This window comes from Diaphorina citri, unplaced genomic scaffold (assembly GCF_000475195.1).
Source record: "Diaphorina citri unplaced genomic scaffold, Diaci psyllid genome assembly version 1.1 scaffold1718, whole genome shotgun sequence".
Classification (NCBI taxonomy): domain Eukaryota; kingdom Metazoa; phylum Arthropoda; class Insecta; order Hemiptera; family Psyllidae; genus Diaphorina; species Diaphorina citri.
Window position 1 is genome coordinate 51,441 of NW_007379144.1, and position 14,428 is coordinate 65,868.

A 14,428-nucleotide genomic window follows, 5' to 3' on the forward strand; every position below is an offset into this window, starting at 1 on the left:
GAAGGAAGAAAGGATAGGAGAATGCCAACTGCCAACCATTCTGAGAACGAACATTATCCCAGCGGGATAAAATCCACCCTGTTTAAACTGCGGAAGTAAAGGGACTTTTCAGTCTCATTCTGGCAGGATAAGCTAGGTATATCCTATTCTAACCTCGCCCATCTGATGGGGGACATACTACGGGATGGGCATGCCACGAAACAGACCACATGAGTCTAAAAATTTTATTTTTTAGTTTATTTTTTTATTTTATTTTATTTTTTTATTTTGGTTTACCGACACTGTAGGTATAACTGCTGAGGTCTCTGAGGGGGGTTTTACCCACCATTCGACAAGTTACCAGCCTCACACACAGCCTACTCACACAGCCTACCAGCCTACTCACATTAACCTCACCCAGCCTGAGTGGGACCGGGAAAAGTCAGTAGTACCCGATTGTCCAGATGGTCACCCATCCGGATACCAACCACACGCAACGTTGATTACCTTCAGTGATCCATCGGAACTGGTCCATTCAAAGTGCTAGCTCCACGGGCTCGGCAGAGGCACGTGTATTTTATTTTCCTAAAGTCTGGGGAAGAAAAAATGACACATCCACTAACTCGCTTGGTTTATGGCACATTGCATACCTACTGATATACCAGGCGGTCATACAAATTATAAGATTTAGGTACAAAAGATGAAAGACAGTCTAGTCTAGATGAAAGACAGTCTTACACAGACAGTCTAGTAACTAGTTAGCTTGTAGGGCAGTTCGCCGGTCTTGTAGGCCCTAGGTTGAGGATTCGATTCCCGCGCGGGGAAAACTTTATCAAAACAGGAAAAGTATCCTGTTTTCCTTCTCTCTTCGATTTGGGGACGATTAAGCCTAAGCCTCCATTCTTACAGTTCCCTCTATCGCACCTCAAGAAAAAAGAAAGAACGCGTTGTAGGTAGGTAGGTAATAGAAAGTAAAAAATCTTAATCCCTCATGAGGCTGAGAGCACCTAGAGAAAATCGGATCTTTAAATATGTGTTATGAAAAAACTAAAGCCACCACACTCAACCAAAATGACCTTTCTTCTCCTCCTCCTTCTTTTTCTACTTCTTCTTCTTCTTCTCCTCCTCCTCCTCCTTCTTCTCCTCCTCCTCCTCCTAGTCCTTTTTCTATTTCTTCTTTTCGTCCTTCTTCTTCTCTCCTCCTTCTTGTTCCTTTTTACTTTCTATTTTTTATTATTCTCTTATTCTTTAGGGTTTTTTTACCTCTATTTTCCGGATTTTTTTTTTCCTTTTGCTTTATTGAATTCAATTTTTCTCCTTCGGAATTCAGGATTTTTTTTTCCTGTCCGTTTTTGAATGGCAGTAAAGTGTTTTCATTCAAAATCATTTTATGAGGGACCTCAAGGTTTTCTCCCTGTTAGGTAGCCTTTATTTAGTATCCCCTTCCCTTCTTGTTCTTTTTTTTCATTCTCTCTCTTTACAAAATCCTTTTTTTTATCTTCTCCTTCTTTTCCTTTTTCTTTTCCGACTTCCTTCTTCTTTTTATCCTCTCTCCTCCTCCACATTTTTTTTTTTTCAAATGTACGTTTGTGATATATCAAATCACGCTATTTTGTGCTTATAAATCTTGTGGTTATATTACTTTTCTAATTCGCTTAATTTTTGGACGATTCGCGGTGTTCGCGGATTCCGCGACTGATGAAACCCTTCAAGAGATGAAGAGAACTTCCCCATTGAAACTCTCACCCCACGTCACTATGTAATGCTGTTGGAATTTCCAAGTAAACTTTAGGAATGAAGTTAATGTCATGCTAAATCAGAAGAATTAAAGTTAACGTTATTTAAAGTGAACGTAACATATTTAGATCATCGCGCATTTTCGGATAGCATAATTATATTTTTACTTGATTAAAAACTTTCGAACTCGTAATGGGTCTTCTTCTTCATATTATTATTATTATTATTCTCCTTCTTCTTCTTCTTCTCCTTCCTTTCCTTTCTTCTCTTTATTCTTCTCCTTCTCCTCCTCTTTCCTTTTTCTCCTCCTCCTACATCTACGCTCCCAATACACATTAGGACACGGTATGTGTTGAGACTTGAGGTTTATAGAATTTCATATAAAATATTTTGATAAATGATGTTGAAGTATGAAATAGAAAAGAGCTTTTACTTTCTATTACTAAAGTATTGCCCTGCTAAACCCCCCACCCTGACCCCGATAGACCTCTGGGAGAACTCAATGCAAGCTGCCACCTTTCTCGACCTCATTCCAACCCTGGAATCTGTTGGAGATGTTGACTGATCTGCTGTCACTGCTACAACAACAACTAAAGTAACGCGCTTGCTTGCCATGCAGAAGGTCCCGGGTTCGCATCCCACCATCGACAAAAATTTGTACTCGTTTTTCGATTGCAAATATTTCAACGGGTTACTTTCTGGTGTTCTCGTGTTGACCCAGCACCTAAATGGGAAGTATTGTGTCTCTTCTCGCCCATCTGATGAGAGGCATACTACGGGATGAACATGCTACGACACAGGCCACAAGCGTCTAATGTAGCAGTTGTTCCATTGCTACGAAAAAAAAACGGGGGGGGAACACTAATCTTAAAAAAAAAAAAAAAAAAAAAATTGGGATAGGTCAGATAGAGGCGACATCTGAATCGCATGCTACAGGAATCACTCCGCGGGTGTTCCAGCTCTCTTTTCATCTTCCGGTTCCTTAGGCTGTAATTTGATTTGCCGTCCCTTACAGGTAGCACTGTTGTGTTGGAACCTGGTAAATACCACCGGCGTATTATAAGAGGAACCCAGGATGATGATAGCATGATATTGATGCTATTCCTGCCTCAATGTCTTCTAATCTTATGACAACAGTGTTTATCCTACAGGGTGAGAGATGGTGGTTTATGGTGTGCCTGTGGGTCAGATTTTATTGACTGCATGAAGTAAAGAGTCATGTGAACCTAAAGTACGTAGTTCATTTCTTATAGGAGTCATTTGTTCAAGAGTAAGTTCTCGACATCAGATAATCTAGTAAATTTCGTATCAGTTTTCGTGTAAAATAGAAATAGGTCCATCAATACGAATAAACTAGAGATGCTCCTTGACCAAAGTCCCTGGTCCGACAGTGTTTTGATTAAATGTTCGTTCAGCAGTATCGCCAGGTCTTGTCCACAGAAGGATAACAAAGAAAGCCAAAGAACTGGAAGTACCTATAATTATTACCTTTTCACAAGAACCAGATACTATGAGCTAATCCACTAATAGATCCTATAATCCACTACAAAGCTAGTGGAATCAAGTTTCATAGGAGATCCTGTAGATATAAATTCAGTTCCTAACTAATTTTATTTTATTAAAACATTGTGTCGGTCTGTGCCCGTTCGCTTTGTAGTTAGCTCTCGTTTTTCTTTTTTTATGTTTTTATTATTTCAAATTACTGCGGCTTGTAAAGTCTCCTATCATGTTAACTTTGTCAATTACTTTGTATTATTGTTGGTTTTTTATTTCCAGACGGCCGAAGCTCTCACACAAATTTGCCTCTGGCAGTTCCTTTCCTTTCTTCGAGTTGATTTTACTGTTAAGCCACATCGAGTACACCTACAATTCATTAGGAACAATTTTGTGGCACATAAATTTAACCTCGCGTTGCATGCTGGGCAGAGGGTGGATATATTGTTTGTTGGTTTGTTGGCATGAGTACAAGTTCCCTCCTTACCTCTGGTTGAGATGGAGTGCATATGTGCATTATTCATTTCGTCTCTCACGATCCTGAATATTGTACTACCTAGTTGAGTGTAAATTTAATCAATTAAAATCAATCAAAAGACGATTGTGATAAATAATAGTAGAACAGTACAATTAAATTAAACGTAAAAATCTGCATATTTTCTTAGAGGGCTTTTGGTCTGTCAGATCCAAGCCCGCATAGTGTGTGGAGTCTCATTTCTTAAATTTGCTTTTCTTTGTGTCCTTTTAAGAAAACATTGTAGTTTCCTTTAAAAATGTTGTCAACTTTGACTATAATTTTCCATTCGCCTTCAAATTTTACTTCTTTGTGGAGAGAATTTCTTTTTAGTCCGTCCTTCCTTTATTATTACTAATAATAAAAGGTATATAGTGGACGGACTATTGTATTCGCTTCGGTGTCGTCTGTCAGTCGGTCTGTCTGTCGGTCTGTCGGTCGGTCTGTCCCCATAGAAGGACTTATCCAAACCTGGTCGACCTATATATCAAATTAAAGGTCTTTTTACCAGGAACACGAAAATGGTGGTGCAAATTTTGTCCAGAAAACCATAAAGCCAAAAAACAAAAAAAAAAAAACTGTTTTTTGGGGGATTTTTTGTTGTACTTTCAAGCATCTTGTTTCTTTCCTAGTTTTAGTAACCCTCAATACCTACTCTGGCTCTTCAAAATGAGGAGCGGAAAAAAAAATTAAATGCTTTTTTATACAAGATTTACAGTGAAGATACCTCTATAGGTTTGGCTAGGAACAGGGTACAACAGAATCTATTTACTAGGTCGCGGGTTCGATTCCAGCCCAGAATGAACTTTATTTTGTATAGACATGTTTTTGTAACAGCGGACTTTCTCCTCTCTTCCGACTTTGGCCCGTCCGGGTCGAAATTTATCTTGGACAAGATTCGTTCTCGGAACGGCGTGTTTTCTTCTATCCTCCTATCTTCGACTTTGGAACGGTAAGACCTCATTACTCTTATAGTTCCCTCTAATATAAGAAGCCTAAAAAAAAAGTCCAAATAGGATTGAAGGTACCTGTACCTACAAAGTTATTTGCAAAAAAAAAAAGTACCTACCTACCCCCAAGTAGGTATCTATTATGTAGGTACTTTGTGACACAATGTGTTGTGCGTATTGCATAGTTCAATATTTGTTGGGCGGACATAAAAACCAAATTCACTAACCGATCCTGTAAAAAAATTAGGTAGGTACCTACCTAGTTAAAATAGAAATGGAATTTTCATTTTTATTTTAAGTGTTGGTAATGGAATTTGACAATACTCATTCGACCACTCAGGATAAGAAACGTCAAGCTTGGTGGGTAAACGGACAAATTAAAAAAGGACAAAGCTGATGGTTTTTTATTTTTTTTTTCTTTTCGCCATCCCTGAACACGATTTTGTTTTCCTACAAAGGGAAGGAAGAAAAAATTATAATATATTTATGGCAAAAAAATGTTTTTTTTTTTCTCTATAAGTATTATAAAAAGTATATTTTCTTTCCTTACGAAGAATTCATAAGCTTTTTCAAGAAGAAACTTAAAAGATAACAAAGTAAGTTTTTGCTGAAACTGAACTTTTTTTAAAGTATTTCATTCTCTCCCTCTCTCGCTCTCTCTTCCGGATTCCTTCTCTTCTTTTTCTTAATCTTCTTCAAGTTAAAATATTTTATACGAGTATACGTTGAATGACGTTTGAAGATTTAGATTGGGTTGGGTCTAATGGACAGGATGATACGCTTCTACTGGAACTTGCTTCGGCTTCAGATTTCCTCAGGAACCATTTGGCACACAGTTCTATGCTGTCAGTCGTGTGAGCTCCGTCCAGGAAGTACTTGAAGTTATTCTTCCTGATGACTTGCACTCGTCCTGGCCACACGCAGGCCTTAATGCCGCGGTACGTCTTCGGATCGATCTCAAAGTGTGGTCCCATCGGTAGAGACGACTGGTTTCCTGTGAGATGACCTTGACCTCCAGGTGTTTCAGAAAACGATAGGTGACCTTGACCTCCAGGTGTTTCACAAGACGATAGGTGACCTTGACCTCCAGGTGTCTCATTTGGAGAACTCACTCTCATCTCCGCCAAGAACTTGTCTATCACACTCTTCAGTTCGGCAGACTTGTTCATCCGGAACATCCACAGGTACGCAAGCTGAATGGCCAGTGATATATTGATAGACTGGACTGTACTCTTCCAGTCCTCGTCCAGAGGTTGCCCTCTCCATCTTACTTAATAATGAACGGGCTTTTCAGCCCTACATCGAAGGTATACCTGATGGGAACCTAGGTTTACACTACATAGTTGGAATACGTTCAACTAATGCACTCGAACATAAATTCGATGGCTAACGAATCGAATGGCGATCTCTTGACTGTAAACCCTACAAAAATGACCATGGATATAGAATCCACTAGAAAATACGACTAAATTTGAGTTTGCCAAAGATCAACTGTTGAGTATCCCGGTTTCCTGATGGTAAATCCTAAATATAGAGACATCCACTGGTAAATGAAACTAAATTTGAATTTGTCAATGAATCCAAAGATGAACTGTGGGTACCACAAGTCTACTGTCCTCGCTTGATGAACAATATCTAATTACAATAGGCACTTGGTGTCCTCAATATTTCACCAGACAGGACTGTAAAAGAGGAAAATCAGACAAGACCAAATAATTAATGCTTTCATCGAGAACAAATTTCAGAATGACTACCTCTACTTAGATGCTAAATGATAAAAAGGAGGCGATCTTATTACAGCAATTGGGCACCCTTTGGATATGAATAGAATAGAATATGTATATGTACCATTAGACAGGACTGCAAAAGAGGAAAATCAGACAAGACCAAATAATTAATGCTTTCATCGAGAACAAATTTCAGAATGACTACCTATACTTATGTGCTAAATGATAAAAAGGAGGCGATCTTAATACAGCAATTGGGCACCCTTTGGATATGAATAGAATAGAATATGTATATGTACCATTGTATCTATTGTACCCTGTTTATTCTGCCCGAATAGGACTGAAAAGTCCCTTTACTTCTGCAGGTTAAACAAGGTCTCGTTTATTCCATTACGTTGAATACGAGTATACGTTGAATGGCGTTTGAAGATTTAGATTGGGTTGGGTCTAATGGACAGGATGATACGCTTCTACTGGAGTTTGCTTCGGCTTCAGATTTCCTCAGGAAAATTTTCTCAGTGCTGAAGAGTCTTGAGAGTTCTAGGGCACTGACGCTAGCCGTTAGACTTTCGAGCTCACCGAATCATAATTACTTAAAACGTTGAGAAACGCGCCCACCAGATCACTGTTTCATTATCATTAATTCATTATCATTCCGAGTTCTAAAGAATCTCTGAGACACCGTAGATTAGCTGTAACTGTAATGCAGCTCACACTAGGCTGTGAGTTCTGAGTTCGGCTTCCGTCAAATGCCGTTTTTTTGGGGTCTATAATTATTTGAATTTCCCACAAAAAAATATTGGTAAAAAAAAAAAAAGAAAGTAAAAATGTTGATCCAAGACACATAGGTCTGGTAGCAAAGGGATAAAACCAAACCAGAAGTATCAAGTTTGACATAGGGTAACTAACATAAAACCTAACCGATAATAGGTTAACTATGTAAATGCAGTTTCTTTGTGTTATTATGTTGTTGTTGTAGCGGCTTTAGCTTTCGCCGAATGGCGATAGCAGAATAAAGAAAAGATGTCTTTTTGTATCTGCTAGACACCAGGGTGATGGTCTCTAGCTCTAGCCATGTTAAATTGGCTGGCTTGTCCTGAACCGCAGTCAACCATCGTGAGGACTTGTGCTTGGTCTTTTTATTCCATAATAGATGGCATTAACAAAGATAGACCTCGTTCAAATCGAGAAATATGAATCATCATAAAAAAAGTAATTAAGAAAAAAGGCTTTCTTTATTTATCTTAACCCTTTCACCCCGACTTATTTTAGGAAGAAAAGAATCATTTGAAAAACACTGAAAACGGAATTTTTTTTGATAGGTTTGGGATTTGTCCCTTTAGGGGTGAAAGGGTTAAACCCTGCTTGATATACGTACAAACACACTCCATTGTAGCAGGCAACATTGAGATCAGTAAAGGCAAAACGGTGATGATCATTACGCGAGGAAAAATATTGAAATGACTGACTTTTTGAAAACAAATTGACTCGACTTTTTGAAAACAATAGTAAGAGATAACCTCTGCTCTTGATACGTTTTAGAACGATGTGGTTAACCGATAAACGCAGGCATTATGTTATATTAAATTTATTTTGATATTAGTTGATATTATTATTAATGTTATTATTAATTTTTTCATGTATCAAAAGTGGGGGAGACTAAACAAGGGCCTTAATTTTATAAGCTGAATCAAGGTTGTAAATATAAATTGAACCTGGGGGTTTTATGTTTGCCAATTGACGTTTTCAAGTGTTGCTATTGTTTTGAGCCGAATTACAAAAATATCATGTTTACTGAAGATTAGGAATTAGATTTAGGATTGAAATTTAGATTTATTTCGAACGTTTTTACGTTGTCACAAGTCACAGCAAAAATTATAATAGTTGTGAATATCTACATACTGCATACAACTTTGCATTTGCAATTCACAAATTTAGCGAAATCTTGACGTCACAACAATTATTCTAAGAGTTCCCTTTACAACATTGCAATTTGAATTTTGCAAAATTATTACGTCACAACCATGTGTTATAATCAGAGTCCTTCAAACGTCATAATGTCATGATATCATACTAAAACGTCATATTTTAGCTTTTTTGGGGAAAACATCATAAAAGGTCTATTGTCCGGTTTCCACCGTACTGTGTATCCGGACTACTCTCATTGGTCAGAATGTTGGGCGTGACCAAAATGTATTCGAATTGGTTACTTTGTAGCAGGGGTGAGAGGAGCTTCGTTGGGTCACGCTCCCCTGTCACGTTGAATACGAGTATACGTTGAATGACGTTTGAAGATTTAGATTGGGTTGGGTCTAATGGACAGGATGATACGCTGTCCTAAATTTTTCTTACATTTTTTTTTTTTCCTGAGCAGCGACGATACTTATTGCCTGAGGAGCGCCGATAGTCACTTCAGGGTATCTTTCTTTTGTTTACTCTTTGTATCGTGTCAATATGATACACTTCTACTGGAACTTGCTTCGGCTTCAGATTTCCTCAGGAACCACTTGGCACACAGTTCTATGCTGTCAGTCGTGTGAGCTCCGTCCAGGAAGTACTTGAAGTTATTCTTCCTGATGACTTGCACTCGTCCTGGCCACACGCAGGCCTTAATGCCGCGGTACGTCTTCGGATCGATCTCAAAGTGTGGTCCCATCAGTAGAGATGACTGGTTTCCTGTGAGATGACCTTGACCTCCAGGTGTTTCAGAAAACGATAGGTGACCTTGACCTCCAGGTGTTTCACAAGACGATAGGTGACCTTGACCTCCAGGTGTCTCATTTGGAGAACTCACTCTCATCTCCGCCAAGAACTTGTCTATCACACTCTTCAGTTCGGCAGACTTGTTCATCCGGAACATCCACAGGTACGCAAGCTGAATGGCCAGTGATATATTGATAGACTGGACTGTACTCTTCCAGTCCTCGTCCAGAGGTTGCCCTCTCCACCTGTAGTTCAGTATACTAGGCGCCTCCAGAAGAACACAGTTCAGCGCTCTGGACGTCTCCAGGAGGATTTGTTTACACGGACCCCTCTGATTGGCTGACGTGACAGCGATGCAATTTGGTTTCATAATGCCTGCCTTCTGCATGGTAATCTCCTCTATCGTATTGCCTAGCACGGCAGTGTGATCATAGCCCAGGGAAGTAATACCCACCACGGCCGTGTTGGGAATGATATTTGTGTTATCATACCGTCCTCCTATTCCAACCTCCATGATGACAGCGTCCGGTTTCTCCTTGACAAACACATAGAATGACATGACGGTGAGGAACTTGAAGTACGCGGGCATGTCCTCGGCATGCTTACGCTTCGCATGCAGCGCGTTGTACACTGTCCAGAAGTATTTGGTGAACTTGTCATAGCTGATGGGTTCTCCGTTGAGTTTGATGCGTTCTCGAACTTCGATCAGATGAGGCGAGGAGAAGAACCCTGTACTGAAACCATGCGAGCGGAGGATGGACTCACAATACGCACAGGTTGAACCTTTCCCTTTCGTTCCGGAGATGTGAATCACATTGAGCTTCTTTATATCGTCTAGCGTTATGTTGAGATGGCCGAGATATTGCACCACCTGATCCACCTGGACAGCTTGCATTTCAACAGGATCTTTCCTAAGTTTGGACTCTCGGATTGTCCTGATGTTAGACTGCAGGGTGTTGAGCTGTTTAATCGCGTCCACATAGCTTTGTGGGATTTCTTTGTTAGATCTGCTAGCGTGTGGCGTGACTGCGCCATGTTTATAACCTCCATGATGTACTTCAGTCTTGTCAGGTAAAGTCTTTCGATGAGCGTCCTTATTGAGCTTCAGCTCCTTCAGAACGTCTACATCATCTTTGCCACCCTGTTTCGAACATACATTACTATTTAGTTTAGACAAAAGTGTTCGAGTGTTTTCACTCGAGAAATTTTCACCGAAAGATGTTGTTGCCTTCGAGTTTGGATTGAAATTTTCTTTATTCTCGCTCGTCACGCGATTCACTTTCCCCTGTTGCCTTCGAGTTTGGATTGAAATTTTCTTTATTCTCGCTCGTCACGCGATTCACTTTCCCCCGTTGCCTTCGAGTTTGGATTGAAATTTTCTTTATTCTCGCTCGTCACGCGATTCACTTTCCCCGCGTTGTCGTCCATACTGGATTTGTTTTTCTGACAAGTCGGTTTCAGGTGAAGTGAGTTTTGTTTGAGTACACTGTTATCGATCACTTTGAAAATCGAGCGAGAGTGTTGTCGATTGGAAAAGAATTGTTTGATTAGCAAGTGCATAGTAGAGAGGGGAGTTTGATGAGAAATCATGAGCAGAGGGTTTCCCGATGCCTACTAGATACAACGATAGTTTCCGCAAAAAGAATTGATTTCAAGGGAAGCATGGTATGTAGGGACGTTTCCTTCATGTAAACTTATCAAGTGTCATAAGTGACCATCATATACGCCAAATTAAAAAAGGTAGAAAAGTGAAGCCCTACAATTATCTTTCTCTTTTCCACAAGTAGTATTAGGGAAGAAAATGACCTTCGAAAATTTCAATAGCGACGGACATTCAAGAGGTGCATGAATAAAACACCTCTTTAAGTCAGGTGAAATGAGATTTTAGCTTAAAATTGACGCCTCTGAAAGGATGAAATAGGGAATAGAAAGTAGAAATGTTTCTCTTTAGAAGGTCAAATAGATACTTCTGAAACTATCAGGTTTTGTCTGACTACGAAAAGCTGATGACAAGAGAATTTTTCAACACGTGAATTTCGCTAACCATTTAAGTTCCCAAGTAAATCATATTAATGTAAAAAATATTATCTACTGTCTACCAATATGGGAAAAAAATCCTTCCGCGTAACCAGAAATAAATAAACCTCAGCCCTTACATCTAAAATAAAGCTTTATTCAAACCCCAACCAAATCAAACTGAAGTACCTAACTTGGTAACTGTTGACAGAAAATAGCATCCTATTTCCTAGACAGAAATTACACATTTTCCCTCCACCTCTTCAATTGAAAAAAAAAAAAAAAAAAAAAATCTTATGAAATTTTGTTTTCCGGCTTCTTTCAATAATCTTCTTTCACAAACGGGGAATAAATTCGATGGCTAACGAATCGAATGGCGATCTCTTGACTGTAAACCCTACAAAAATGACCATGGATATAGAATCCACTAGAAAATACGACTAAATTTGAGTTTGCCAAAGATCAACTGTTGAGTATCCCGGTTTCCTGATGGTAAATCCTAAATATAGAGACATCCACTGGTAAATGAAACTAAATTTGAATTTGTCAATGAATCCAAAGATGAACTGTGGGTACCACAAGTCTACTGTCCTCGCTTGATGAACAATATCTAATTACAATAGGCACTTGGTGTCCTCAATATTTCACCAGACAGGACTGTAAAAGAGGAAAATCAGACAAGACCAAATAATTAATGCTTTCATCGAGAACAAATTTCAGAATGACTACCTATACTTATGTGCTAAATGATAAAAAGGAGGCGATCTTAATACAGCAATTGGGCACCCTTTGGATATGAATAGAATAGAATATGTATATGTACCATTGTATCTATTGTACCCTGTTTATTCTGCCCGAATAGGACTGAAAAGTCCCTTTACTTCTGCAGGTTAAACAAGGGCTCGTTTATTCCATAATAGATGGCATTAACAAAAATAGACCTTGTTCAAATCGAGAAAAAAGTACCTTTCTAATTAAGAAAAAAGGCTTTCTTTATTTATCTTAACCCTTTCACCCCGACTTATTTTAGGAAGAATCTTTTATTTTTTTCTGATCAGGCATTATTATTTGCGCTATAAATAAGACCTCCACAACGTTTTATGTCCTCCTTGGACTCCCACACAGCCTAGCTTGGAGGTGAGAACGCCTTGTAAGAGCTAGATCGCGGATTCGATTTCCGCTCGAGGCGAAATCTATTCAAAACAGGTAAGGTTGTCCTCCCCTCTCCGTATTCGGGACTAGAAGACCTCCGTTGTTAGAGTTGTAATTTTGTACAGTTTTTCGACATCACACTGAAAGGTGTTGGCAATCAAGTGACTGGGTTCCGGAACTCTATCACTCTATATCAGGAAGCTGAACATTTTAATGTAGCATTCCAACACCCTAAACCAGGGGAAGTAACCCAATAATAGAGTTCATCCACCCCAAGTCACCTAAAACTTGTGACATCCTATCTTTCCTTTTTACTTTTCTTAGGACGGAAGGAAAGTAATGTAGGTAATCGAGTGATATTTTCTCAGTGAAGAGTCTTCAGAGTTCTAGGGCACTGACGCTAGCCGTTAGACTTTCGAGCTCACCGAATCATAATTACTTAAAACGTTGAGAAACGCGCCCACCAGATGCAGTGAACCGGTGACCAGAATGTGATACTCCTTACTCGGATCCAACCCGTACTTGAAGTTGTACGTATCCAGTACGCTTGAGAACTCAACGACTTTACTCCGCTGACTCAACGCTGACGCAACGGTGGCGATCTTGTGAAAACTGTTGGACTGATCGTTTACGTTGTGACAGTCAACGCTTGATAACGGATTCGCGTTCGATCGTATACTATTGTCACCAGATCTAGACTGGAAGCCACCCCCAGCCTGTCCGACATTTGGTCTCCCGGGCTCGTGTCCACCATTTGGTGCCGCTGTCCGGCTGTCCAGTTTGACGCCGAACCGGTCTATTGTTTTTTACGTTTGACTGAATTACAATTCTTTGAACACAAAATTAGGAATTAGATTTAGGATTGAAATTTAGATTTATTTCGAACGATTTCAAGTTTAACTTAATTGCGATTTTTCGACACAAAATTGGGAATTAGATTTAGGATTAAAATCAAATGAATTTAGATTTATTTCGAACGATTTTACGTTTGTTTCAACTCTGAAAATTATACTCTCACACAACTGGGAATTAGATTTAGATACGATTTGAAATTATTTCGAACGCTTTTCCAAAAGCTTTTTGTTTAGCTTATAAGATTTTTTCATATATATTCTTTGAACACTACTGGGAATTAGATTTAGAAGGCTTTTGATTATTTCGAACGATTTTACATTTATTGTTTTAATTACAAAAAAATATTTTTCAACACACTAATAATTAGGAATTAAGTTGAGATACGGAACAAAATCGACCGAATTTAAATTATTTCGAACGATTTTTGTTACGGTTTAGGGTTGATTTAATTCTTTTTAGACACAATTTCTTTTTAGAACCTCGTGAGTTTAACCGGCATCGGCATTGAGACTGAACAATGTATTGACCACCACAGACTAAGATGGTCAAGTCAGATTAAGCTTGGGCTGCGTTCTTGAAAACAACGCTGTACCTTTGTATTTCGCATAATAATTGTGACGTCACAATAAATATTTTAATGGTCATGATAACAACTTTGCATTTGCAAATTCAAATTTTGCAAAATTGTTTCGTCACGAGTTTGGACTCTCGGATTGTCCGGATGTTAGACTGCAGGGTGTTGAGCTGTTTAATCGCGTCCACATAGCTTTGTGGGATTTCTTTGTTAGATCTGCTAGTAATTTTGCAAAATTGTTTCGTCACAAGACACAGCAAAAATTATAATGGTTGTGAATATGTGCATACTGCATACAACTTTGCATTTGCAATTCACAAATTTAGCAAAATCCTGACGTCACAACAATTATTCTAAGAGTTCCTATACAACTTTACAACATTGCAATTTGAATTTTGCAAAATTATTACGTCACAACCATGTGTTATAATGGTTATGCAATGGTTTCAAGACTTTGCATTTGCAATTCACAAATTTAGCGAAATCCTGACGTCACAACAATTATTCTAAGAGTTCCCTATACAACTTTACAACATTGCAATTTGAATTTTGCAAAATTATTACGTCACAACCATGTGTTATAATGGTTATGCAATGGTTTCAAAGGTTTTTCTTCTTATTACGTACGAACTATTGTGTAGTGCGAAATACAAAATGCATAGTGCGAAGATTTTCATGGAACGAGATCCAATGTGTTAGAACAGAATATTCTTTGTTTATACAACCA

General features: G+C 38.7%; 2 protein-coding genes across 4 annotated transcripts in view; both read right to left on the reverse strand.

The window, feature by feature from the left end:
• Positions 1-6,902: 6,902 nt before the first annotated feature.
• Positions 6,903-14,428, reverse strand: part of LOC103516996 (folylpolyglutamate synthase, mitochondrial-like) — a 14,055-nt gene continuing 6,529 nt past the window's right edge. The window contains exons 2-3 of one of the 3 annotated variants that reach the window (XM_026829244.1): positions 12,740-13,023; positions 6,909-7,022 (exon numbers count right to left, since the gene is read on the reverse strand). In XM_026829244.1, coding sequence (XP_026685045.1) covers positions 6,963-7,022; positions 12,740-13,023 — 344 coding nt within the window. In that variant the 3' untranslated portion in view covers positions 6,909-6,962. Of the gene's footprint in view, positions 7,023-12,275; positions 13,024-14,428 lie in introns of those variants that run through there. The other 2 variants (XM_008481994.3, XM_017447283.2) reach the window with 2 other exon arrangements.
• On the reverse strand, positions 8,843-11,826 carry LOC113470647 (folylpolyglutamate synthase, mitochondrial-like). Its single transcript, XM_026829245.1, has 2 exons — positions 10,461-11,826; positions 8,843-10,332 (listed from the first exon to the last, which is right to left on the reverse strand). The coding sequence occupies exons 1-2, from the start codon at positions 10,692-10,694 to the stop codon at positions 8,851-8,853; spliced, it is 1,716 nt and encodes a 571-aa protein (XP_026685046.1). The 5' UTR covers positions 10,695-11,826; the 3' UTR covers positions 8,843-8,850.